Source organism: Engystomops pustulosus, chromosome 3 (assembly GCF_040894005.1).
Source record: "Engystomops pustulosus chromosome 3, aEngPut4.maternal, whole genome shotgun sequence".
Lineage (NCBI taxonomy): Eukaryota > Metazoa > Chordata > Amphibia > Anura > Leptodactylidae > Engystomops > Engystomops pustulosus.
This window is the reverse complement of record NC_092413.1, coordinates 6,012,946-6,040,454: the sequence shown is the minus strand read 5'-3', so window position 1 is coordinate 6,040,454 and position 27,509 is coordinate 6,012,946. Positions and strand designations below refer to the sequence as shown.

Sequence of the window (27,509 nt, the reverse complement as noted above, 5' to 3'; positions counted from 1 at the left end):
CCTCTCTGTGTGCTGGATACTCCCCCGGGGGATCTGATCTATGGGTCACCTCTCTGTGTGACAGATACTCCCTGGGGGATCTGATCTATGGGTCACCTCTCTGTGTGCCGGATACTCCCCTGGGGGATCTGATCTATGGGTCACCTCTCTGTGTGCCGGATACTCCCCTGGGGGATCTGATCTATGGGTCACCTCTTGTATTTGCCTCCCGCTTCTCTCTGCTTTGGGCTTTAGTTTCAGTCGTTGTGATTTTTTGTGACTTTTGTTCTCCCTCAGGCGGCTCGTCCATGTCTTTTGAGGAGCTTCTCCGTGTACGGAACCAGATGGGAACCAAAGCTTTCAACAAAGCAAGGAAAGACCCTAAGAAAGGGAACCTGTCAGGAGCCCGGGTGGTGGCGGATAAGAATCGGTAAGGACCTGCACCGTGTACGACCTGCCGGACGTCAGAGATCTGACAGACGTGTAACACGAGACTCACCACAATGTTGTGTTCTCAGACCCCTGGAAATGTCGTCCAAGCTGCCGGTGCCGTTCCTGAGGAAGGTGGTGCCATTCAAGAAAACGGTAAGACGGGAGCCCCTCGTGTCCGGGAGCCTTCCCTGACATTATACGGGTCTCCCAGGCCCAGCATCAGGGATGATAATCCGACTGCTTCTGTTTCACCTTTCCTGTTCCCACTCACTGACGGAGAAGCAGCTGAGTGCGAGCGCTCCCTCACTGACAGCCACTCTCCATTACTCATAGATCCGGTTATCTACTCGTATATGTTATCCATGGACTCCTTCCTTCTAAAAATCTACTTTTAAAATTATGCTAATGAGCCTAAAGGGCTCCTGGGCGTGATACCAGATCCTCTCCATGCTGCAGCTTCACAGGCTATTACCCTGTTTAGTAAGCACTCCCCCCTTCCACTGTGAGCTGAAGCTTCCTCTGCCACATTGAGATTACACCAGGCAGAGGTAGGGGGAAGTGCTGACAGGCAGATAGTGAATCTACAGCACGGAGGGGTCCTGGTAACAACCGCAGGAATCCTTCAGGGATATTAGCAGAATTTTAAGAGTTGATATTAGAAGGAAGGAGGTTGTGGATAACACATATAGGAAGATCCCGCAGTCCCGGGGCCTGGATCTAGGAGGAATGTCCCTGGGGTATCAGGACGGATTGTGATGGATGTTCTGGCTCCAGAGTGCGGGTCGGTGTCCAGTTGGGGCCAAAACAAATATGGACCAAATGTTTACCACATTTCTAGGACGTAACTTGTGGGTCGGTGTCTGACTGCCGGGACCTTGTGTTATTGGTGCTGCAGGACCCTCTATCATGACGGGGGGTCCTGCTGAATGAGCTGCAGGTAGCGAGGGCTTTGTCTTCCTATTTTTGCTCTATTATAGACACAGATTGGAAAGCTGGACCCCTCTGGTCACATCCTCCTGCTCTGTGGGGGTCCCAGCATCTATCTTGTGGCCCCCAGCACGTTGTGTTGTCTCCTTAGCGTTGATTCGCTCTTCATGTGCAGGTGCTGCGGGATCCGCGATTTGACGACCTCTCAGGGGAGTTTAAGCCTGAAATCTTTCACAAGACGTACGGATTCATCGATGACATCAAGAAGAACGAGAAGAAGGTGACGCGGGGCCTGTGGGGTCCATGTGTGGGTAGGGGGGACGCCAGTGTGTGGTGAGGGGGGGGAGGCGCTGGTGTGTGGTGAGGGGGGAGGGTGGACGCTGGTGTGCGGTGAGGGGGGGGGGGCAGTGTGTGGTGAGAGGGGGGGGGGGAGGCGCCGGTGTGTGTGGGGGGGGACATCTGTAGAGGTCCCGGCTCCTCGCTCACTTCTCATTGGTTTTACAGATTTTAGAAAAGAAACTTAAGAAAATGCGCAACCCGGAGGCAAAGCAGCGAGTGCAGCAGCTCCTGCGCAGGATGGTAAGAACGGAACCGGCAGGAACGGGGAACCCGGGGGACCCCAAGATCTGCTCCTCATTGGGGTTTGTGTTTACCTTCAGGATCAGCAGGAGAAGGCGTCGCAGAAGAAGCAGAGGCTCTGGGAACAGCAGCTGGAGTTCAAGAGGCAGCAGAGAGAACAGGCACAGCAGGGGAAGAAGCCCTTCTACCTCAAGAAAGGTGACTCCTCCCACTTATATGGGGCTACACAGGACCCCGGCACTGGGGGTCCTATAAACGGGGGCGCTGGTGGGGGCCGCGGGTGGTCGCTGTGTGGCATCTTGTTACCCTCAGGGCTGATGCATTGCCCCATATTCCGCCTGGTGGGGGCGCTCTTCTCGGGTAGGTGCTGCTCGGGGTCAGTAATAATCCTCGTTCCTTCTGCCCTCAGGTGACGTCCGGAAGTTAGAACTCGCAGATAAATATTTGGAGCTGAAGAAAAAAGGAAAAGTGGAAAGTTTCCTGAGCAAAAAGAGAAAGCGAAACGCAACCAAGGACCGAAGACGACTCCCCAACCAGCAATAGGGGGAGCACCGGGGCTCCTCTGTACACTGGACTCCAAGTATAGAACCTTTATGGACATAAAGAGCTGGGATCCTCAGATGATGCTCTGCAGAGGATGGAGCCTTCTCTGCTGACTCCATCTATCCGGTGTGATGCTCTGCAGAGGATGGAGCCTTCTCTGCTGACATCATCCATCCGGTGTGATGCTCTGCAGAGGATGGAGCCTTCTCTGCTGACTCCATCTATCCGGTGTGATGCTCTGCAGAGGATGGAGCCTTTTCTGCTGACTCCATCCATCTGGTGTGATGCTCTGCAGAGGATGGAGCCTTTTCTGCTGACTCCATCCATCTGGTGTGATGCTCTGCAGAGGAGGGAGACTTCTCTGTTGATTCCTTCCATCCGGTATGATGCTCTGCAGAGGTGGAATCTTCTTTGCTCACTGCATCTGGTGTGAGGCTTTGCCACATCTGGTGTTGAGATGCTCTGCAGAAGAGATGTTAAATAGTAAGAACAACAAGCCTGCACTTGCCTGTGAGCGACTCTGCAGATCATCTCCCTTGCATTGTCTCTGGTGACCTGTGACGCTCCCGATCTCTTGTCTCTGTCACATGGTTCAGGCCCCGCGGCCTCTGGTTCTCCCTGTGGGATGGGAGGGCGACGCTCTGCTGGCGTAATGCTCTGCAGCAGAGGAGGGGGTTACTGTGATCCATGACCTGTAGCACCTGTGAGGGGGAGTGACTCCTCTCCTGGGTTTTTATTGGACATTCAGTAAATTATCGGGAATTGCTCCGTGTCTTGTCCCATATTCTAGGATTTGGTGTTCCTGGTGGTCACGTGATGGAGGAGTCGGTGGTCCGCAGCCTCGGGGTCTTATATAACCTTTTATTATCCTCCATGGATTTTAAAAGAGCAGAAGAAAGTAAGTTCTGGAGGTTCTGAGACGCAACCCAAGAGCTTCCCCCGGGGTCACAGGTCAAGGTCCTGACTGCAATGTGACCTCCACGGGGTCATCACAGGAGAAGCCCTTGGATTGTGTCCAAAATTGCAACGTTTGAGTTACTCTGCTCTAACGTAACGACTGATGTTGGTCGCGCAGCCGTTATATGATGTGGCCTTCAGTCTCCTCTTCAGGTCAGGGGACCTGTGACCCCAGGAGTCCATGAATATTTACCAAAATATTGCCCCCCGTCCGATGATCCTTCTCTCCAGCTTTCCTTAAATTGTGTGTTTTCCCTGCAACGGACACATCGGGGGTCATTTACTAAGGGCCCGATTCGCGTTTTCCCTACGCGTTACCCGAATATCTCCGATTTGCGCCAATTTTCCCTGAATTGCCCTGGGATTTTGGCGCACGAAAACCCGACGGATTCGTAAAAACCGCCGCATTTAAAAAAAAAAATATATGTCGCGAAAATTGCACTTACCTTCACTCAGCCCGGCTCGGTGTATTCCAGTGCGTTCGATGCTCTTCAGTGCAGCAGCGCCACCTGGTGGACGGCAGAGGAACTACCTTAATAAATCCCGGCCGGACCCGAATCCAGCGCACAGAACGCACCGCTGGATCGCGAATGGACCGGGTAAGTAAATCTGCCCCATTGGATTCATACATTGTGCCTCATATAACCACAAAGTTTTTCACCTCCCGCCCTCCGCCCTGGATTCTCTGCGCGATCATCTGCGGACGGGTCATTATGATGTCCAAAACTATACAAAAGCCATAAATGGCGGAGGATCCAGAAGACGCGTTTCAGGTTATAGAGATCAGAATATTAAGAAAGAAAACTCAAAAAAACAACATAATGTATCTAGAAAAATGTAACCTCAGCCTAAAATATGAAGGAAGAGAATATAGAGGTCACCACAAAGTCAGAGGTTAAACCTGTGCAGCCCCGCCCTTATGACCAATACATCCCATCAAGCCCCTGGTTCACACCCCAACACGACAACCACCCTTTACATGTAAGGAATATGGCGCCTGAGTGGGAGCCACAAGAGAGAACCGCCTGATCATAAGAGCATACACTCTACAGGAGAGGACCCCCAACCATAAGAGCTTACACTCTACAGGAGAAGACCCCCTACACATAAGAGCTTACACTCTACAGGAGAGGAACCCCAACCATAAGAGCTTACACTCTACTGGAGAGAACCCCCAACCATAAGAGCTTACACTCTACAGGAGAGGACCCCCAACCATAAGAGCTTACACTCTACAGGAGAGGAGGACCCTCCAACCATAAGAGCTTACACTCTACAGGAGAGGAACCTCCAACCATAAGAGCTCACACTCTACAGGAGAAGAACCCCCCAACCATAAGAGCTTACACTCTACAGGAGAAGACCCCCCCCCAACCATAAGAGCTTACACTCTACTGGAGAGGACCCCCCCCCCAAACATAAGAGCTTACACTCTACAGGAGAGGAACCTCCAACCATAAGAGCTTACACTCTACAGGAGAAGACCCCCCCCCCAACCATAAGAGCTTACACTCTACAGGAGAGAAGGACCCTCCACCCATAAGAGCTTACACTCTACAGGAGAGGAGGACCCTCCAACCATAAGAGCTTACACTCTACAGGAGAGGAACCTCCAACCATAAGAGCTCACACTCTACAGGAGAGGAACCTCCAACCATAAGAGCTTACACTCTACAGGAGAAGACCCCCAAACATAAGAGCTTGCACTCTACAGGAGAGGACCCCCCCCCAACCACAAGAGCTTACACTCTACAGGAGAGGACCCCCCCCCAACCATAAGAGCTTACACTCTACAGGAGAGAAGGACCCTCCACCCATAAGAGCTTACACTCTACAGGAGAGGAGGACCCTCCAACCATAAGAGCTTACACTCTACAGGAGAGGAACCTCCAACCATAAGAGCTCACACTCTACAGGAGAGGAACCCCAACCATAAGAGCTTACACTCTACAGGAGAGGAACCTCCAACCATAAGAGCTTACACTCTACAGGAGAGAGGACCCTGCCCATAAGAGCTTACACTCTACAGGAGAGAGGACCCTGCACATAAGAGCTTACACTCTACAGGAGAGGAACCTCCAACCATAAGAGCTCACACTCTACAGGAGAGGACCCCCAACCATAAGAGCTTACACTCTACAGGAGAGGAACCTCCAACCATAAGAGCTTACACTCTACAGGAGAGGAACCTCCAACCATAAGAGCTTACACTCTACAGGAGAGGAACCTCCAACCATAAGAGCTTACACTCTACAGGAGAGAGGACCCTGCCCATAAGAGCTTACACTCTACAGGAGAGAGGACCCTGCACATAAGAGCTTACACTCTACAGGAGAGGAACCTCCAACCATAAGAGCTCACACTCTACAGGAGAGGACCCCCAACCATAAGAGCTTACACTCTACAGGAGAGGAACCTCCAACCATAAGAGCTTACACTCTACAGGAGAGGAACCTCCAACCATAAGAGCTTACACTCTACAGGAGAGGACCCCCCCCCCAACCATAAAATCTTACGCTCTACGGGAGAGGACACCCCAACCATAAGAGCTTACACTCTACAGGAGAGGACCCCCAACCATAAGAGCTTACACTCTACAGGAGAGGACCCCCAACCATAAGAGCTTACACTCTACTGGAGAGGACCCACCAACCATAAGAGCTTACACTCTACAGGAGAGGAACCTCCAACCATAAGAGCTTACACTCTACAGGAGAGGACCCCCCCCCAACCATAAGAGCTCACACTCTACAGGATAGGACCCCCAACCATAAGAGCTCACACTCTACAGGAGAAGAACCCCCCAACCATAAGAGCTTACACTCTACTGGAGAGGACCACCCCCCCAAACATAAGAGCTTACACTCTACAGGAGAGGAACCCCCAACCATAAGAGCTTACACTCTACAGGAGAGGAGGACCCTCCAATCATAAGAGCTTACACTCTACAGGAGAGGACCCCCAACCATAAGAGCTTACACTCTATAGGATAGGAACCCCCCAACCATAAGAGCTTACACTCTACAGGAGAGGATCCCCAAACATAAGAGCTCACACTCTACTGGAGAGGACCCCCAACCATAAGAGCTTACACTCTACAGGAGAGGACCCCAACCATAAGAGCTTACATTCTACAGGAGAGGACCCCCAACCATAAGAGCTTACACTCTACAGGAGAGGAACCTCCAACCATAAGAGCTTACACTCTACAGGAGAGGACCCCCCAACCATAAGAGCTTACACTCTACAGGAGAGGACCCCCACCATAAGAGCTTACACTCTACAGGAGAGGACCCCCCCCCCCCAACCACAAGAGCTTACACTCTACAGGAGAGGACCCCCCCCCCAACCATAAGAGCTTACACTCTACAGGAAAGGAACCCCCATCCATAAGAGCTTACACTCTACAGGAGAGGAACCCCCCAACCATAAGAGCTTACACTCTACTGGAGAGGACCCCCCCCAAATATAAGAGCTTACACTCTACAGGAGAGGAACCCCCAACCATAAGAGCTTACACTCTACAGGAGAGGAACCCCCAACCATAAGAGCTTACACTCTACAGGAGAGAAGGACCCTCCAACCATAAGAGCTTACACTCTACAGGAGAGGAGGACCCTCCAACCATAAGAGCTTACACACTACAGGAGAGGACCCCCCAACCATAAGAGCTTACACTCTATAGGAGAGGAACCCCCCAACCGTAAGAGCTTACACTCTACTGGAGAGGACCCCCAACCATAAGAGCTTACACTCTACAGGAGAGGACCCCAACCATAAGAGCTTACACTCTACAGGAGAGGACCATCCCAACCACAAGAGCTTACACTCTACAGGAGAGGAACACCCCCCTCCCCAAACATAAGAGCTTACACTCTACAGGAGAGGACCCCCCAACCATAAGAGCTTACACTCTACAGGAGAGGACTTCCCAACCATAAGAGCTTACACTCTACAGGAGAGGACCCCAAAACATAAGAGCTTACACTCTACAGGAGAGGACCCCCCAACCATAAGAGCTTACACTCTACAGGAGAGGAGACCACCAACCATAAGAGCTTACACTCTACAGGAGAGGACTCCCCAACCATAAGAGCTTACACTCTACAGGAGAGGAACCTCCAACCATAAGAGCTCACACTCTACAGGAGAGGACCCCCCCAACCATAAGAGCTTACACTCTACAGGAGAGGAGACCACCAACCATAAGAGCTTACACTCTACAGGAGAGGACTCCCCAACCATAAGAGCTTACACTCTACAGGAGAGGACCCCCAACCATAAGAGCTTACACTCTACAGGAGAGGACCCCCAACCATAAGAGCTTACACTCTACTGGAGAGGACCCACCAACCATAAGAGCTTACACTCTACAGGAGAGGAACCTCCAACCATAAGAGCTCACACTCTACAGGAGAGGAGACCACCAACCATAAGAGCTCACACTCTACAGGAGAGGAGACCACCAACCATAAGAGCTTACACTCTACAGGAGAGGAGACCACCAACCATAAAAGCTTACACTCTACAGGAGAGAACCCCCCAACCATAAGAGCTTACACTCTACAGGAGAGGACCCCCCAACCATAAGAGCTCACACTCTACAGGATAGGACCCCCAACCATAAGAGCTTACACTCTACAGGAGAGGAGACCACCAACCATAAGAGCTTACACTCTACAGGAGAGGACCCCCCAACCATAAGAGCTTACACTCTACAGGAGAGGAACCTCCAACCATAAGAGCTCACACTCTACAGGAGTGGACCCCCTCCCCCCAACCACAAGAGCTTACACTCTACAGGAGAGGACCCCCCCAACTATAAGAGCTTACACTCTACAGGAGAGGACCCCCCCCCCCCCAACCATAAGAGCTTAAACTCTACAGGAGAGGACCCCCAACCATAAGAGCTTACACTCTACAGGAGAGGACCCCCAACCATAAGAGCCTACACTCTACAGGAGAGGAGACCCCTAACCATAAGAGCTTACACTCTACAGGAGAGGACCCCCAACCATAAGAGCTTACACTCTACAGGAGAGGACCCCCCAACCATAAGAGCTTACACTCTACAGGAAAGGCCCCCCCCCCCCAACCATAAGAGCTTACACTCTACAGGAGAGAACCCCCAACCATAAGAGCTTACACTCTACAGGAGAGGACCCCCCAACCATAAGAGCTTACACTCTACAGGAGAGGACCCCCCAACCATAAGAGCTTACACTCTACAGGAGAGAACCCCCAACCATAAGAGCTTACACTCTACAGGAGAGGACCCCCCAACCATAAGAGCCTACACTCTGCAGGAGAGGAGGACCCTCCAACCATAAGAGCTCACACTCTACAGGATAGGACCCCCCAACCATAAGAGCTTACACTCTACAGGAGAGGACCCCCAACCATAAGAGCTTACACTCTACAGGAGAGGACCCCCAACCATAAGAGCTTACACTCTACAGGAGAGGACCCCCCCCAGCCCATAAGAGCTTACAATCTACAGGAGAGGACCCCCCAACCATAAGAGCTTACACTCTACAGGAGAGGAACCTCCAACCATAAGAGCTTACACTCTACAGGAGAGGACCCCCCAACCATAAGAGCTTACACTCTACAGGAGAGGAAACTCCAACCATAAGAGCTTACACTCTACAGGAGAGGACCCCCCAACCATAAGAGCTTGCACTCTACAGGAGAGGACCCCCACCATAAGAGCTTACACTCTACAGGAGAGGAGACCACCAACCATAAGAGCTTACACTCTACAGGAGAGGACCCCCAACCATAAGAGCTTACACTCTACAGGAGAGGACCCCCCAACCATAAGAGCTTACACTCTACAGGAGAGGACCCACCAACCATAAGAGCTTACACTCTACAGGAGAGAACCCCCCAACCATAAGAGCTTACACTCTACAGGAGAGGACCCCCCAACCATAAGAGCTCACACTCTACAGGATAGGACCCCCAACCATAAGAGCTTACACTCTACAGGAGAGGAGACCACCAACCATAAGAGCTTACACTCTACAGGAGAGGACCCCCCAACCATAAGAGCTTACACTCTACAGGAGAGGAACCTCCAACCATAAGAGCTCACACTCTACAGGAGTGGACCCCCTCCCCCCAACCACAAGAGCTTACACTCTACAGGAGAGGACCCCCCCCCCCCCAACCATAAGAGCTTAAACTCTACAGGAGAGGACCCCCAACCATAAGAGCTTACACTCTACAGGAGAGGACCCCCAACCATAAGAGCTTACACTCTACAGGAGAGGAGACCCCTAACCATAAGAGCTTACACTCTACAGGAGAGGACCCCCAACCATAAGAGCTTACACTCTACAGGAGAGGACCCCCCAACCATAAGAGCTTACACTCTACAGGAGAGGACCCCCCCCCAACCATAAGAGCTTACACTCTACAGGAGAGAACCCCCAACCATAAGAGCTTACACTCTACAGGAGAGGACCTTCCAACCATAAGAGCTTACACTCTACAGGAGAGGACCCCCCAACCATAAGAGCTTACACTCTACAGGAGAGAACCCCCAACCATAAGAGCTTACACTCTACAGGAGAGGACCCCCCAACCATAAGAGCTTACACTCTGCAGGAGAGGAGGACCCTCCAACCATAAGAGCTTACACTCTACAGGAGAGGACCCCCCCCCCCCAACCATAAGAGCTTACACTCTACAGGAGAGAACCCCCAACAATAAGAGCTTACACTCTACAGGAGAGGACCCCCCAACCATAAGAGCTTACACTCTGCAGGAGAGGAGGACCCTCCAACCATAAGAGCTCACACTCTACAGGATAGGACCCCCCAACCATAAGAGCTTACACTCTACAGGAGAGGAACCCCCCAACCATAAGAGCTTACACTCTACAGGAGAGGACCCCCAACCATAAGAGCTTACACTCTACAGGAGAGGACCCCCAACCATAAGAGCTTACACTCTACAGGAGAGGACCCCCCCCCCAACCCATAAGAGCTTACAATCTACAGGAGAGGACCCCCCAACCATAAGAGCTTACACTCTACAGGAGAGGAACCTCCAACCATAAGAGCTTACACTCTACAGGAGAGGACCCCCCAACCATAAGAGCTTGCACTCTACAGGAGAGGACCCCCACCATAAGAGCTTACACTCTACAGGAGAGGACCCCCCCAACCACAAGAGCTTACACTCTACAGGAGAGGACCCCCAACCATAAGAGCTTACACTCTACAGGAGAGGACCCACCAACCATAAGAGCTTACACTCTACAGGAGAGGACCCCCAACCATAAGAGCTTACACTCTACAGGAGAGGAACCTCCAACCATAAGAGCTTACACTCTACAGGAGAGGAACCCCCAACCATAAGAGCTTACACTCTACAGGAGAGGAGACCACCAACCATAAGAGCTTACACTCTACAGGAGAGGACCCCCAACCATAAGAGCTTACACTCTACAGGAGAGGACCCCCCAACCACAAGAGCTTACACTCTACAGGAGAGGACCCCCCCCCAACCCATAAGAGCTTACACTCTACAGGAGAGGACCCCCCCCCCAACCCATAAGAGCTTACACTCTACAGGAGAGGACCCCCCAACCATAAGAGCTTACACTCTACAGGAGAGAACCCACAACCATAAGAGCTTACACTCTACAGGAGAGGACCCCCCCCCCCAACCATAAGAGCTTACACTCTACAGGAGAGGACTCCTCAACCATAAGAGCTTACACTCTACAGGAGAGGAAACCCCAACCATAAAAGCTTACACTCTACTGGAGAGGAACCCCCAACCATAAGAGCTTACACTCTACAGGAGAGGACCCCCCAACCATAAGAGCTTACACTCTACAGGAGAGAACCCACAACCATAAGAGCTTACACTCTACAGGAGAGGACCCCCCCCCCCCAACCATAAGAGCTTACACTCTACAGGAGAGGACTCCTCAACCATAAGAGCTTACACTCTACAGGAGAGGAACCCCCAACCATAAGAGCTTACACTCTACAGGAGAGGAACCCCCAACCATAAGAGCTTACACTCTACAGGAGAGGACTCCCCTTACTAACAGCAGTATTATTATAGACATGTAACTATGCGTCAGTATTAGAATATATACAGCAGCATGTCCCTCTATTAGGATATATAAGGTGGAGGCCTAGAGGAAGAGGTTTCCAGTCTTGTTTCCCTGGTAACTGATATACATCGAGGTCCTGGAGGATCCGCCCATCATCTCTCCCTGATCACATGACTGTGACATCACATAATCCCAGCCTCGCCGACTCCCAGCATCAACCGGTGAGAGAATCCCCAGACCCGGAATATATATATGTGCCCCCTCACCCCAGTACACCCAGTATATATGTGCCCCCTCACCCCAGTACACCCAGTATATATGTGCCCCCTCACCCCTGTACACCCAGTATATATGTGCCCCCTCACCCCTGTACACCCAGTATATATGTGCCCCTCACCCCTGTACACCCAGTATATATGTGCCCCCTCACCCCTGTACACCCAGTATATATGTGCCCCCTCACCCCTGTACACCCAGTATATATGTGCCCCCTCACCCCTGTACACCCAGTATATATGTGCCCCCTCACCCCAGTACACCCAGTATATATGTGCCCCCTCACCCCTGTACACCCAGTATATATGTGCCCCCTCACCCCTGTACACCCAGTATATATGTGCCCCTCACCCCTGTACACCCAGTATATATGTGCCCCCTCACCCCTGTACACCCAGTATATATGTGCCCCCTCACCCCTGTACACCCAGTATATATGTGCCCCCTCATCCCCTGTACACCCAGTATATATGTGCCCCCTCACCCCCCATACACCCAGTATATATGTGCCCCCTCACCTCTGTACACCCAGTATATATGTGCCCCCTCACCCCCTGTACACCCAGTATATATGTGCCCCCTCACCCCCTGTACACCCAGTATATATGTGCCCCCTCACCCCAGTACACCCAGTATATATGTGCCCCCTCACCCCCCATACACCCAGTATATATGTGCCCCCTCACCCCCCATACACCCAGTATATATGTGCCCCCTCACCCCAGTACACCCAGTATATACGTGCCCCCTCACCCCTGTACACCCAGTATATATATGTGCCCCCTCACCCCTGTACACCCAGTATATATGTGCCCCCTCACCCCTGTACACCCAGTATATATGTGCCCCCTCACCCCCCATACACCCAGTATATATGTGCCCCCTCACCCCAGTACACCCAGTATATATGTGCCCCCTCACTCCTGTACACCCAGTATATATGTGCCCCCTCACCCCAGTACACCCAGTATATATGTGCCCCCTCACCCCAGTACACCCAGTATATATGTGCCCCCTCACCCCAGTACACCCAGTATATATGTGCCCCCTCACCCCAGTACACCCAGTACATATGTGCCCCCTCACCCCTGTACACCCAGTATATATGTGCCCCCTCACCCCAGTACACCCAGTATATACGTGCCCCCTCACCCCTGTACACCCAGTATATATATGTGCCCCCTCACCCCTGTACACCCAGTATATATGTGCCCCCTCACCCCTGTACACCCAGTATATATGTGCCCCCTCACCCCCCATACACCCAGTATATATGTGCCCCCTCACCCCAGTACACCCAGTATATATGTGCCCCCTCACTCCTGTACACCCAGTATATATGTGCCCCCTCACCCCAGTACACCCAGTATATATGTGCCCCCTCACCCCAGTACACCCAGTATATATGTGCCCCCTCACCCCAGTACACCCAGTATATATGTGCCCCCTCACCCCAGTACACCCAGTATATATGTGCCCCCTCACCCCAGTACACCCAGTATATATGTGCCCCCTCACCCCAGTACACCCAGTATATATGTGCCCCCTCACCCCCCATACACCCAGTATATATGTGCCCCCTCACCCCAGTACACCCAGTATATATGTGCCCCCTCACTCCTGTACACCCAGTATATATGTGCCCCCTCACCCCAGTACACCCAGTATATATGTGCCCCCTCACCCCAGTACACCCAGTATATATGTGCCCCCTCACTCCTGTACACCCAGTATATATGTGCCCCCTCACCCCAGTACACCCAGTATATATGTGCCCCCTCACCCCTGTACACCCAGTATATATGTGCCCCCTCACCCCTGTACACCCAGTATATATGTGCCCCCTCACCCCTGTACACCCAGTATATATGTGCCCCCTCACCTCTGTACACCCAGTATATATGTGCCCCCTCACCCCAGTACACCCAGTATATATGTGCCCCCTCACTCCTGTACACCCAGTATATATGTGCCCCCTCACCCCTGTACACCCAGTATATATGTGCCCCCTCACCCCCTGTACACCCAGTATATATGTGCCCCCTCACCCCCTGTACACCCAGTATATATGTGCCCCCTCACCCCAGTACACCCAGTATATATGTGCCCCCTCACCCCTGTACACCCAGTATATATGTGCCCCCTCACCCCAGTACACCCAGTATATATGTGCCCCCTCACCCCTGTACACCCAGTATATATGTGCCCCCTCACCCCTGTACACCCAGTATATATGTGCCCCCTCACCCCAGTACACCCAGTATATATGTGCCCCCTCACTCCCCATACACCCAGTATATATGTGCCCCCTCACCCCAGTACACCCAGTATATATGTGCCCCCTCACTCCTGTACACCCAGTATATATGTGCCCCCTCACCCCAGTACACCCAGTATATATGTGCCCCCTCACCCCTGTACACCCAGTATATATGTGCCCCCTCACCCCAGTACACCCAGTATATATGTGCCCCCTCACTCCTGTACACCCAGTATATACGTGCCCCCTCACCCCTGTACACCCAGTATATATGTGCCCCCTCACCCCAGTACACCCAGTATATATGTGCCCCCTCACTCCTGTACACCCAGTATATATGTGCCCCCTCACCCCTGTACACCCAGTATATATGTGCCCCCTCACCCCTGTACACCCAGTATATATGTGCCCCCTCACTCCTGTACACCCAGTATATACGTGCCCCCTCACCCCTGTACACCCAGTATATATGTGCCCCCTCACCCCAGTACACCCAGTATATATGTGCCCCCTCACTCCTGTACACCCAGTATATATGTGCCCCCTCACCCCTGTACACCCAGTATATATGTGCCCCCTCACCCCTGTACACCCAGTATATATGTGCCCCCTCACCCCAGTACACCCAGTATATATGTGCCCCCTCACTCCTGTACACCCAGTATATACGTGCCCCCTCACCCCTGTACACCCAGTATATATGTGCCCCCTCACCCCAGTACACCCAGTATATATGTGCCCCCTCACTCCTGTACACCCAGTATATATGTGCCCCCTCACCCCTGTACACCCAGTATATATGTGCCCCCTCACCCCTGTACACCCAGTATATATGTGCCCCCTCACTCCTGTACACCCAGTACAGGCGGTCCCCTACTTAAGGACACCCGACTTACAGACAACCCATAGTTACAGACGGACCCCTCTGCCCACTGTGACCTCTGGTGAAGCTCTCTGGATGCTTTAAAATAGTCCCAGATTGCAATAATCAGCTTAAAATTGTCTGCAATGAAGCTTTATTGATAATTCTTGGTCCTATTACAGCAAAAAAATTTGAAACTCCAATTGTCACTGGGGCAAAAAAAAAAAATTGTCGGGAACTACAATGATAAAATATACAGATTCGACTTACATACAAATTCAACTTAAGAACAAACCTACAGACCCTATCTTGTATGTAACCCGGGGACTGCCTGTATATATGTGCCCCCTCACCCCTGTACACCCAGTATATATGTGCCCCCTCACCCCAGTACACCCAGTATATACGTGCCCCCTCACCGCAGTACACCCAGTATATATGTGCCCCCTCACCCCTGTACACCCAGTATATATGTGCCCCCTCACCCCCTGTACACCCAGCATATATGTACCCCCTCACCCCTGTACACCCAGTATATACGTGCCCCCTCACCCCTGTACACCCAGTATATACGTGCCCCCTCACCCCTGTACACCCAGTATATATGTGCCCCTCACCCCTGTACACCAAGTATATATGTGCCCCCTCACCCCTGTACACCCAGTATATATGTGCCCCCTCACTCCTGTACACCCAGTATATATGTGCCCCCTCACTCCTGTACACCCAGTATATATGTGCCCCTCACCCCTGTACACCCAGTATATATGTGCCCCCTCACCCCCTGTACACCCAGTATATATGTGCCCCCTCACCCCTGTACACCCAGTATATATGTGCCCCCTCACCCCTGTACACCCAGTATATATGTGCCCCCTCACCCCTGTACACCCAGTATATATGTGCCCCTCACCCCTGTACACCCAGTATATATGTGCCCCCTCACCCCTGTACACCCAGTATATATGTGCCCCCTCACCCCTGTACACCCAGTATATATGTGCCCCCTCACCCCTGTACACCCAGTATATATGTGCCCCCTCACTCCTGTACACCCAGTATATATGTGCCCCCTCACCCCAGTACACCCAGTATATATGTGCCCCCTCACCCCTGTACACCCAGTATATATGTGCCCCCTCACCCCAGTACACCCAGTATATATGTGCCCCCTCACCTCTGTACACCCAGTATATATGTGCCCCCTCACCCCAGTACACCCAGTATATATGTGCCCCCTCACCCCAGTACACCCAGTATATATGTGCCCCCTCACTCCTGTACACTCAGTATATATGTGCCCCCTCACTCCTGTACACTCAGTATATATGTGCCCTTTCACCCCAGTACACCCAGTATATATGTGCCCCCTCACTCCTGTACACTCAGTATATATGTGCCCCCTCACCCCCTGTACACCCAGTATATATGTGCCCCCTCACTCCTGTACACCCAGTATATATGTGCCCCCTCACCCCCTGTACACCCAGTATATATGTACCCCCTCACCCCTGTACACCCAGTATATACGTGCCCCCTCACCCCTGTACACCCAGTATATATGTGCCCCCTCACCCCAGTACACCCAGTATATATGTGCCCCCTCACCCCTGTACACCCAGTATATATGTGCCCCCTCACCCCTGTACACCCAGTATATATGTGCCCCCTCACTCCTGTACACCCAGTATATATGTGCCCCCTCACCCCAGTACACCCAGTATATATGTGCCCCCTCACCCCAGTACACCCAGTATGTATGTGCCCCCTCACCCCAGTACACCCAGTATATATGTGCCCCCTCCTCCTGTACACCCAGTATATATGTGCCCCCTCACCCCAGTACACCCAGTATGTATGTGCCCCCTCACCCCAGTACACCCAGTATGTATGTGCCCCCTCACCCCCTGTACACCCAGTATATATGTGCCCCCTTACCCCTGTACACCCAGTATATATGTGCCCCCTCACCCCTGTACACCCAGTATATATGTGCCCCCTCACCCCTGTACACCCAGTATATATGTGATCCTCCATATGGCACGTGGAGACTTCATATCATAGAATGAAGGATGGATAGAGGAATATAACTAGATATTCTGTTTAAACATCTTCTGTCACCTACCAGGAGAATGAAGATGCAACCAGGGGGGACATTACAGCAACAGGATGATCCCAAACATCTACCCAACCGCAGTGCCAGAGGACGAGGCACCATTAGATTGTGGTTTATTGCCATCACCTACCAAACGTGGTCCATAGAGGACAAATGTTCAAAAAGGGAGAGTCATGCTAGGAACCCAGTGCCCCAAAGGGCTCAAAGAGTCAATGCCTTCTAAGGTCATAAGGTCTAAGGTCATAAAGCCCCAGAGCGAAATTTCTTAGGCATCCTGAGTCAGGGTTTAGGGGTGTTTTTTACACCCAACCTCCTGCAGATGGTTATTTTGACGTTGATCATTCTGAACAGGACATTTGTTGATGTGTAGAGGTTTTAGAGAACTGCTGATAAATTCCCTGTATAATCAAACTGTCTACCTGCAGCCACCACTAGGGGGAGCTCAATACATAGGAATGACTACACAGTCATCCCCATGAAGGGGGTCCACACAGGATCTACATGTCAGTCTTCAGGAGGGCTGTAAACTCCATGATGGCTTAGGGTCTCTGAAGGACATCAGTCGGATCTCATGCAGCTTGTGAATCTATGGGGCCCCTATAAGTAACTATGAATATGTAAATGTGGATTTATTTTTATCTCATTGCAGGTTCTGTATGTCCTCAGAACGGATGATGGCGGACAAAGGCGGAGGTGTTCTCCTCAGTAATTCCGTCTCTCTATCTGGCAATGGCGGGAATACGTCGTTGTGCCTTGGCCGGGGGTTAGAAGCAGGACCCAACCTCAGTGGAGTGACCATAATGAGGCCTGAGGGGCCCGGCTCCGTACCTGTCCCTATGAACCTGTTTGCTACATGGGAAGTGGACAGATGCTCCCCGAGCTGTGTTCCTAGGTAAGTCTCCATGTTCTTTATTCCTCAGTCATGGAAAGTGTCAATCACCGCAGCAATGACCCTGGTGGGCCGACATTCTACCCTGTGACGCCATCCAAGGGACGTGTAGAGATGTATTAGATATATTGCGGCCGATGCAATACTGATTGTAGGAACAGTATGGCTGCAGCAGCCTGACAATGTCATTCTCTGCCCCACTTGTGCGCTGCCTGATGGGCCCCCGCCCCCCTTGTGCGCCGCCTGAAGAGGCCGCCCCCCTTGTGCGCCGCCTGAAGAGGCCGCCCCCCTTGTGCGCCGCCTGAAGAGGCCGTCCCCCTTGTGCGCCGCCTGAAGAGGCCGCCCCGCTTGTGCACCACCTGACTGATGTTTTTCTAGGAGTTGCTGTGAAATCTAGAATTTTTGTGGACAAGATCAGTATGAGGAACCAGATGTTGGAGGAATGTGAAAATTGTATTACGTATGGAGTTCTCCTCTCTCCTCTGTTTGCGTCAGGATTTATCATAATGTGAATAAACTGCCCCTCAGGTCCTGTTGGTGACTGGGGGTCTCTGCTCCATATTCTGGGGTCTCATACAGTAACGAGTCTCCTGTGGCTGTTAATGAGGATTAGTCTTCTGTTTGACATTTAGAGGCTTTGAAACGTTCATGTCAGATTAGTAGCTGGAGAGAGATGAGCACATGGGGAGGGGGGATTAACCCTGCACCTCCCGAACATGTAGGGATCCGGACCTTGTATTGTAGGTCACTGAAACGAATGGTGGCGTATACTTGGCGGTTCTCCCAAAATGTGGTTCTGATCCCATCCCCAGATTTTGGGTTCTAAAAGCTGCTTTACGATGGTAAATGATAAAAAGTACAACAACCACAGAGTCTGGATCAGTCTTGGTCAGAGGAGAAGATTATGCAGCCAGTTGCATCTGGGGTCACCAGGACTTGGACTTTATATCTTGCATAACACTAAATCCCAGTCACTTGGGTCATGCAGGAAGATCAGGACTTCGTCTCCATAATAAATTATCGTTATATGGAGCTCCCGGACGTGGGCTCCGACCTCCCCTCTTATGTACACACAGGTTGTGATAGTGCTGATATCTGATCTTTTCATATAATCCCGAAGGTCGCCAAAAGATTTGCTTAAATTTAAAAATTTACATAAACTTGATGACCTTGATCTAATGATTGTGATTGGCTAAAAACAATCCCCCAATCAGCAACAAGAACAAACTACCGAAATCTTTCCCTTGATTAAAAGAAATTGTGAGCAGTTATTGAGGTCCTGCGTGAGTTTCTATTTTACAGATACAAGTACATAAATATACTGAGGTTTGCACAAAAACAGTCTGAAGAAGTAACAATAGTTGTAGTTTGAGGGTCCAAAGAAGATGTGAAAAGAACAGAAGATCCTGGAGAAAAATACTGGGGGGAGGGTTGTCTGCAGAAAAAATTAGGAAGATCTATGGGCCTGAGAAAGAGATGAGGTGTAAACTAGAAATGGTAGATAGAAATAGAAACTGGTAAATCTGGAGAACACTGACGACTGAAGAGGAACTGAGGAGTCTGGAGAACACTGACGACTGGAGAGGAACTGAGGAGGCTGGAGAAACATGATGCCTGAAGAAGAACTGAGGAGTCTGGAGAACCATGACGACTGAAGAAGAACTGAGGAGTCTGGAGAACCATGACGACTGAAGAAGAACTGAGGAGTCTGGAGAACCATGACGACTGAAGAAGAACTGAGGAGTCTGGAGAACCATGACGACTGAAGAAGAACTGAGGAGTCTGGAGAACCATGACGACTGAAGAAGAACTGAGGAGTCTGGAGAACCATGACGACTGAAGAAGAACTGAGGAGTCTGGAGAACCATGACGACTGAAGAAGAACTGAGGAGTCTGGAGAACCATGACGACTGAAGAAGAACTGAGGAGTCTGGAGAACCATGACGACTGAAGAAGAACTGAGGAGTCTGGAGAACCATGACGACTGAAGAAGAACTGAGGAGTCTGGAGAACACTGACGACTGAGGAAGAACTGAGGAGTCTGGAGAACCATGACGACTGAAGAAGAACTGAGGAGGCTGGAGAACCATGACGACTGAAGAGGAACGGAGGAAGCTGGAGAACCATGACGACTGAAGAGGAACTGAAGAGTCTGAAGAACACTGACGACTGAAGAGGAACTGAGGAGGCTGGAGAACCATGACGACTGAAGAAGAACTGAGGAGGCTGGTGAACCATGACGACTGAAGAAGAACTGAGGAGTCTGGAGAACCATGACGGCTGAATAAGAACTGAGGAGTCTGGAGAACCATGACGACTGAAGAAGAACTGAGGGGTCTGGAGAACCATGACGACTGAAGAAGAACTGAGGAGGCTGGAGAACCATGACGACTGAAGAAGAACTGAGGAGGCTGGAGAACCATGACGACTGAAGAGGAACTGAGGAGGCTGGAGAACCATGACGACTGAAGAGGAACTGAAGAGTCTGAAGAACACTGACGACTGAAGAGGAACTGAGGAGGCTGGAGAACCATGACGACTGAAGAAGAACTGAGGAGGCTGGTGAACCATGACGACTGAAGAAGAACTGAGGAGTCTGGAGAACCATGACGACTGAATAAGAACTGAGGAGTCTGGAGAACCATGACGACTGAAGAAGAACTGAGGGGTCTGGAGAACCATGACGACTGAAGAAGAACTGAGGAGGCTGGAGAACCATGACGACTGAAGAAGAACTGAGGAGGCTGGAGAACCATGACGACTGAAGAAGAACTGAGGAGGCTGGAGAACCATGACGACAGAAGAAGAACTGAGGAGGCTGGAGAACCATGACGACTGAAGAAGAACTGAGGAGTCTGGAGAACCATGACGACTGAAGAAGAACTGAGGAGTCTGGAGAACCATGACGACTGAAGAAGAACTGAGGAGTCTGGAGAACCATGACGACTGAAGAAGAACTGAGGAGTCTGGAGAACCATGACGACTGAAGAAGAACTGAGGAGTCTGGAGAACCATGACGACTGAAGAAGAACTGAGGAGTCTGGAGAACCATGACGACTGAAGAAGAACTGAGGAGTCTGGAGAACCATGACGACTGAAGAAGAACTGAGGAGTCTGGAGAACCATGACGACTGAAGAAGAACTGAGGAGTCTGGAGAACCATGACGACTGAAGAAGAACTGAGGAGTCTGGAGAACCATGACGACTGAAGAAGAACTGAGGAGTCTGGAGAACCATGACGACTGAAGAAGAACTGAGGAGTCTGGAGAACCATGACGACTGAAGAAGAACTGAGGAGTCTGGAGAACACTGACGACTGAGGAAGAACTGAGGAGTCTGGAGAACACTGACGACTGAGGAAGAACTGAGGAGTCTGGAGAACACTGACGACTGAGGAAGAACTGAGGAGTCTGGAGAACCATGACGACTGAAGAAGAACTGAGGAGTCTGGAGAACCATGACGACTGAAGAAGAACTGAGGAGTCTGGAGAACACTGACGACTGAGGAAGAACTGAGGAGTCTGGAGAACACTGACGACTGAGGAAGAACTGAGGAGTCTGGAGAACACTGACGACTGAAGAAGAACTGAGGAGTCTGGAGAACCATGACGACTGAAGAAGAACTGAGGAGGCTGGAGAACCATGACGACTGAAGAGGAACGGAGGAAGCTGGAGAACCATGACGACTGAAGAGGAACTGAAGAGTCTGAAGAACACTGACGACTGAAGAGGAACTGAGGAGGCTGGAGAACCATGACGACTGAAGAAGAACTGAGGAGGCTGGTGAACCATGACGACTGAAGAACTGAGGAGTCTGGAGAACCATGACGACTGAATAAGAACTGAGGAGTCTGGAGAACCATGACGACTGAAGAAGAACTGAGGGGTCTGGAGAACCATGACGACTGAAGAAGAACTGAGGAGTCTGGAGAACCATGACGACTGAAGAAGAACTGAGGAGGCTGGAGAACCAAGACGACTGAAGAGGAACTGAGGAGGCTGGAGAAGCATGACGACTGAAGAGGAACTGAAGAGTCTGAAGAACACTGACGACTGAAGAGGAACTGAGGAGGCTGGAGAACCATGACGACTGAAGAAGAACTGAGGAGGCTGGTGAACCATGACGACTGAAGAAGAACTGAGGAGTCTGGAGAACCATGACGACTGAATAAGAACTGAGGAGTCTGGAGAACCATGACGACTGAAGAAGAACTGAGGGGTCTGGAGAACCTTGACGACTGAAGAAGAACTGAGGAGGCTGGAGAACCATGACGACTGAAGAAGAACTGAGGAGTCTGGAGAACCATGACGACTGAAGAAGAACTGAGGAGTCTGGAGAACCATGACGACTGAAGAAGAACTGAGGAGTCTGGAGAACCATGACGACTGAAGAAGAACTGAGGAGTCTGGAGAACCATGACGACTGAAGAAGAACTGAGGAGTCTGGAGAACCATGACGACTGAAGAAGAACTGAGGAGTCTGGAGAACCATGACGACTGAAGAAGAACTGAGGAGGCTGGAGAACCATGACGACTGAAGAGGAACGGAGGAAGCTGGAGAACCATGACGACTGAAGAGGAACTGAAGAGTCTGAAGAACACTGACGACTGAAGAGGAACTGAGGAGGCTGGAGAACCATGACGACTGAAGAAGAACTGAGGAGTCTGGAGAACCATGACGACTGAAGAAGAACTGAGGAGTCTGGAGAACCATGACGACTGAAGAAGAACTGAGGAGTCTGGAGAACCATGACGACTGAAGAAGAACTGAGGAGTCTGGAGAACCATGACGACTGAAGAAGAACTGAGGAGTCTGGAGAACCATGACGACTGAAGAAGAACTGAGGAGTCTGGAGAACCATGACGACTGAAGAAGAACTGAGGAGTCTGGAGAACCATGACGACTGAAGAAGAACTGAGGAGGCTGGAGAACCATGACGACTGAAGAGGAACGGAGGAAGCTGGAGAACCATGACGACTGAAGAGGAACTGAAGAGTCTGAAGAACACTGACGACTGAAGAGGAACTGAGGAGGCTGGAGAACCATGACGACTGAAGAAGAACTGAGGAGGCTGGTGAACCATGACGACTGAAGAACTGAGGAGTCTGGAGAACCATGACGACTGAATAAGAACTGAGGAGTCTGGAGAACCATGACGACTGAAGAAGAACTGAGGGGTCTGGAGAACCATGACGACTGAAGAAGAACTGAGGAGTCTGGAGAACCATGACGACTGAAGAAGAACTGAGGAGGCTGGAGAACCATGACGACTGAAGAGGAACTGAGGAGGCTGGAGAACCATGACGACTGAAGAGGAACTGAAGAGTCTGAAGAACACTGACGACTGAAGAGGAACTGAGGAGGCTGGAGAACCATGACGACTGAAGAAGAACTGAGGAGGCTGGTGAACCATGACGACTGAAGAAGAACTGAGGAGTCTGGAGAACCATGATGACTGAATAAGAACTGAGGAGTCTGGAGAACCATGACGACTGAAGAAGAACTGAGGGGTCTGGAGAACCTTGACGACTGAAGAAGAACTGAGGAGGCTGGAGAACCATGACGACTGAAGAAGAACTGAGGAGTCTGGAGAACCATGACGACTGAAGAAGAACTGAGGAGTCTGGAGAACCATGATGACTGAAGAAGAACTGAGGAGTCTGGAGAACCATGACGACTGAAGAAGAACTGAGGAGTCTGGAGAACCATGACGACTGAAGAAGAACTGAGGAGTCTGGAGAACCATGATGACTGAAGAAGAACTGAGGAGTCTGGAGAACCATGACGACTGAAGAAGAACTGAGGAGTCTGGAGAACCATGACGACTGAGGAAGAACTGAGGAGTCTGGAGAACCTTGACGACTGAAGAAGAACTGAGGAGTCTGGAGAACCATGACGACTGAAGAAGAACTGAGGAGTCTGGAGAACAATGACGACTGAGGAAGAACTGAGGAGTCTGGAGAACCTTGACGACTGAAGAAGAACTGAGGAGTCTGGAGAACCATGACGACTGAAGAAGAACTGAGGAGTCTGGAGAACAATGAGGGGCCTCGGGCTCCTCCCTGCTCTCTATAGTATAATGTCATCTGTAGGTCCCCTCACTGATCTCTATAGTATATTTTCCTCTTGGTAGACTCCTTTTTCCACCTCTATATTGTTTGCACTCCATCTTGGAATGTATTGTCTCTGACAGACCTTTTTACTCTTTTTGTTCAGACTCTGCAGTTTAACCCTCAAGAAGCTCCTGGTGCTGAGAGAACTGGACAGAGATCTGAACTCCGTAGTCATTGCTGTAAAGCTGCAGGTCAGATTCATGATAATGAACGGTGGATTGTAGGGCTCTGATATCTGACAGTGAATGGCATTGTAGACTGAACATTGAAAGCAACTCCTTATTGTCTTCATCTAGGGATCTAAGAGGGTTCTACGTTCCAATGAATATCATCTTCCTCCATGCGGGGTTATGGAGACAGAGCTGGAGCTTACGTTCTCCCTCCAGGTAAGTTGTGTTGTAGTGTCCCTCAGGTGGAGCAAGTGAGTAGAGTAGCAACCTCAGGAGCAGACCTGGAGGATTTTGGGTCTGTAGTTTGGGTCCAAAGGCTCTCACCAGCTTCTTTACATACATACTGTAATATCCCAACAGGACACATCATGGCATAGTTCACTAGAGAGATCTCATATAGGTGACCTCAAATCTATAGACTTGCTCTATAATCTACATTAGCACCCTCTCGATGTATAGGGCACATGTCTTTGGACATTGGGCTACATATGAAGATTACAGAGTATATGTGCAGATCATGAACAGATTTTGAGATTTCGGAGTACGTCTGCATCTAGGAACACATATGTAGTAACCAGATTCTGAGTGTGTGTCCTCTTCTCTACCACCTCCAGTATCCACATTTCCTGAAGAGAGACGCAAACAACCTGCAGATCATGTTACAGAGGCGAAAACGCTACAAGAACCGAACCATCCTGGGATACAAGTCGTTAGCGATTGGGGTCATTAACATGGCAGAGGTGAACCCCCCCCCCCCCCCTCCATTTTTCATTGATCACTCAAACCCTATTCCCAAATGCTCACCATATAATCTCCCTATTTGCATTTGTATTATTAGAATTTGGTTGGATCCCTCTAGTACTTTGGACAGTGTTGGGTGAGAGGTGGATAGGGGACATTGAATTTTAAAGCCGATTTGTTTTCTCTGGTTCAGAGATAAGCCACCCTCAGAGGTCTCTGGTGGAAACCCCCTCAAATTCCCATTCACAACATATGCAAGTTCTGCTGAGCAGAGCATGCAGGTTGTTGGTCTCCTGGTGTCTCTAATTGCTTCCTTGTGGGCTGTGATGATGTCAGCTGGTGATAGAAGCTGTGGTAATGCATTAACTATATTTAATTGAGTCATTTATATCTCTGTACTGATCACCATTCTGTCCTCATAACATGTAGGTGATGCAACGACCTACAGAGGGGATGAAGGTCCTAGACCTACACAGTAACCGTAAAGATCCTGCCATCCGAGTGGCTGAAATCAGCATCTTCTCACTGTCCAGTCAACCCATTGATCATGAGGAGGTCACCGCAGTGATAAGGCCAAAGGTTAAGGGCCTGGGTAAGAAATGTTTTGTCTAGACCTTCTGGAAGACTGGGTATAGCAAACCTCTCCCAGCGTGAAGAGCATTGAGAACTGTGAGGCTACATTCATTAGAGACAGTAAGAAGAGGTCCTCCATGGAGAATCGAGCTAGACCTCATACTTGCATCATATCTTATTTTCCAGATGCAGAACCATACTGGGAAGAAGAGTATGATGAAGACAGCTATTCCTCAGAGCCGGACGGCAGTGATGAAGGACAAGGACAGGTGGGTGCTGCCTCCTATGAAAGATATGGATGATTGGTGAATGTATATGGCAGACAAATGGATGACTCTGGATGAGAGTTGGAGACATGGGGTTTCCATTATTCAGACAGTAGTGTAGACCTATCAGCAGATGGTTTGGAGAGACGGGGTTTCATCACACGGATGACTGGAGGTAGTAGGTGGGTGACCATGTGGGTGGTTGTTGGAAGTTTGTGTTTGAAGTATGTTGTGACTCCATGTACGGCGCATCATGAGATAACATTTTTCTGCTTCTCTGGCACAGGATGTTGACGATGAGGATGATGACATAAGAAGGCCAAAGAAGTTTGGTCGGAAGCTGATGCGAAGCACTTCCCTGAGCCGCCAGGTAATTATGGGAGGTGCTCTACCAGTAAGTATGTGCATGTAATGGCAAGGCGATGTCCTCACTGGGTGTTGCAGCTCTACCTCATGGGTCAGGCTGTTACATAGATTAGCCCCTGCTTGGTCGTCCATGTCAGGACAAGGCTGAACTCAGACACAATTTTCCTTCTACTTTACAAGTCATGGAAAAGCAAAAAATAAAAAAAAATATTTTCTTACGGAAGTCTACATGTGGTTTATCTGAACTACACAACAATTCAGGAACCAACCACGTTGAATGTCTAATAACAGCATAGAAAGATAAACCACAACAAGATGTTAAAGATCTACAGGAAAGTTCTCCCGTCTGCTGCTCCCAGATGATAAGTAGCGGAGCTCCTGAGTGAGCAAATTTCCCTCTCTAGATTGTGGAGGACCCATACCACCATGGATGATGCTTGATGGCCGGAAGGCCTTGTCAAGCTCCGTGTGGGTGAAACTGGACGTTCTCCAAGCCAGGTGCAATGGATGATGTAAGGTCCTGGCATGAGAGAAAGGCTACATGAATCTGCAGCACCTGCTCTACTTCTTCTGTGAATGGACAGAAGCGATAACACAACTGTTCTTCAGGTTGTTGACCAGTCATCTGATTTCTTTGTGTTGGAGTCACAGTAGGATCTTCAATCCTTTAGACATCCTTTAGTGGCATCTTCTCGATTCATTCAATAGATGCTTCCTACCAGCTAAGACAACTCTGAATTACTGAATATGGGCACGGGTGGTTGGATTGAGGATCCACGTTTGGTAGCTTGGTTGGATCTAACGATCAGTTTATAGTGGAATCAACATATGGTGGGTAGGTCGAGACTTGGCATAGGCATGTGGTGTTTGGCTTGTCTGTTGGGCTTGAGATCATGAGTGGTTGAGGATCTGTAACAGTAGGTATGACAATATGAAGACTGAAGTTGTACGTTCTCACCTTGATGGATCTTCACCAATGTATGGCAAGGATTGCTCTAGTAGGTGTCTTGATATATAAATCCTCAAGGATTTATGGAAAGAGTCTTGACTATTTGGACTGTTCTCTGAGCTGAGGAGATGTCTTGCTGAGGTGGTGAAACTGAATTTAGCACCTAGAACAAATCAAAGTCACGTGAAGACTGAGGCCATGGAAACAAATCTATAGTATAATTAATAAAGGAAGAAAGCCACAGTTCCCTAGATGAACATATCTCCGGGCTCCCAGTTCTCCTCTTCCTCAGCTTCCCTCTTTAATATTAGGCAACCTGAAGAAACAGTAAAACTGACCGAGTTCTACAGAAATTGAAACCCGCTCCTTCCTACACCAGTTGTTAAGCTTCTTATTCACGTCACTAATTTCCCGCTTCCTTACATGGTTTCTC

General features: G+C 50.3%; 2 protein-coding genes across 6 annotated transcripts in view; both read left to right on the top strand.

The window, feature by feature from the left end:
• The window catches only part of RRP36 (ribosomal RNA processing 36), a 233,380-nt gene extending 230,136 nt beyond the window's left edge, over positions 1-3,244 (top strand). For all 4 annotated transcript variants that reach the window (XM_072139921.1, XM_072139920.1, XM_072139922.1 and 1 more), the window contains exons 4-9: positions 277-409; positions 498-564; positions 1,514-1,618; positions 1,843-1,917; positions 1,998-2,115; positions 2,327-3,244. In XM_072139921.1, coding sequence (XP_071996022.1) covers positions 277-409; positions 498-564; positions 1,514-1,618; positions 1,843-1,917; positions 1,998-2,115; positions 2,327-2,460 — 632 coding nt within the window. In that variant the 3' untranslated portion in view covers positions 2,461-3,244. The remainder of the gene's footprint in view (positions 1-276; positions 410-497; positions 565-1,513; positions 1,619-1,842; positions 1,918-1,997; positions 2,116-2,326) is intronic.
• An 8,335-nt stretch (positions 3,245-11,579) lies between these two features.
• LOC140120855 (phosphofurin acidic cluster sorting protein 2-like) overlaps positions 11,580-27,509 on the top strand; it is a 29,488-nt gene continuing 13,558 nt past the window's right edge. For both annotated transcript variants that reach the window (XM_072139851.1, XM_072139850.1), the window contains exons 1-8: positions 11,580-11,715; positions 17,658-17,900; positions 24,115-24,202; positions 24,308-24,397; positions 24,796-24,921; positions 25,352-25,514; positions 25,682-25,764; positions 26,048-26,131. In XM_072139851.1, the coding sequence (XP_071995952.1) occupies positions 17,665-17,900; positions 24,115-24,202; positions 24,308-24,397; positions 24,796-24,921; positions 25,352-25,514; positions 25,682-25,764; positions 26,048-26,131 (870 nt within the window). In that variant the 5' untranslated portion in view covers positions 11,580-11,715; positions 17,658-17,664. The remainder of the gene's footprint in view (positions 11,716-17,657; positions 17,901-24,114; positions 24,203-24,307; positions 24,398-24,795; positions 24,922-25,351; positions 25,515-25,681; positions 25,765-26,047; positions 26,132-27,509) is intronic.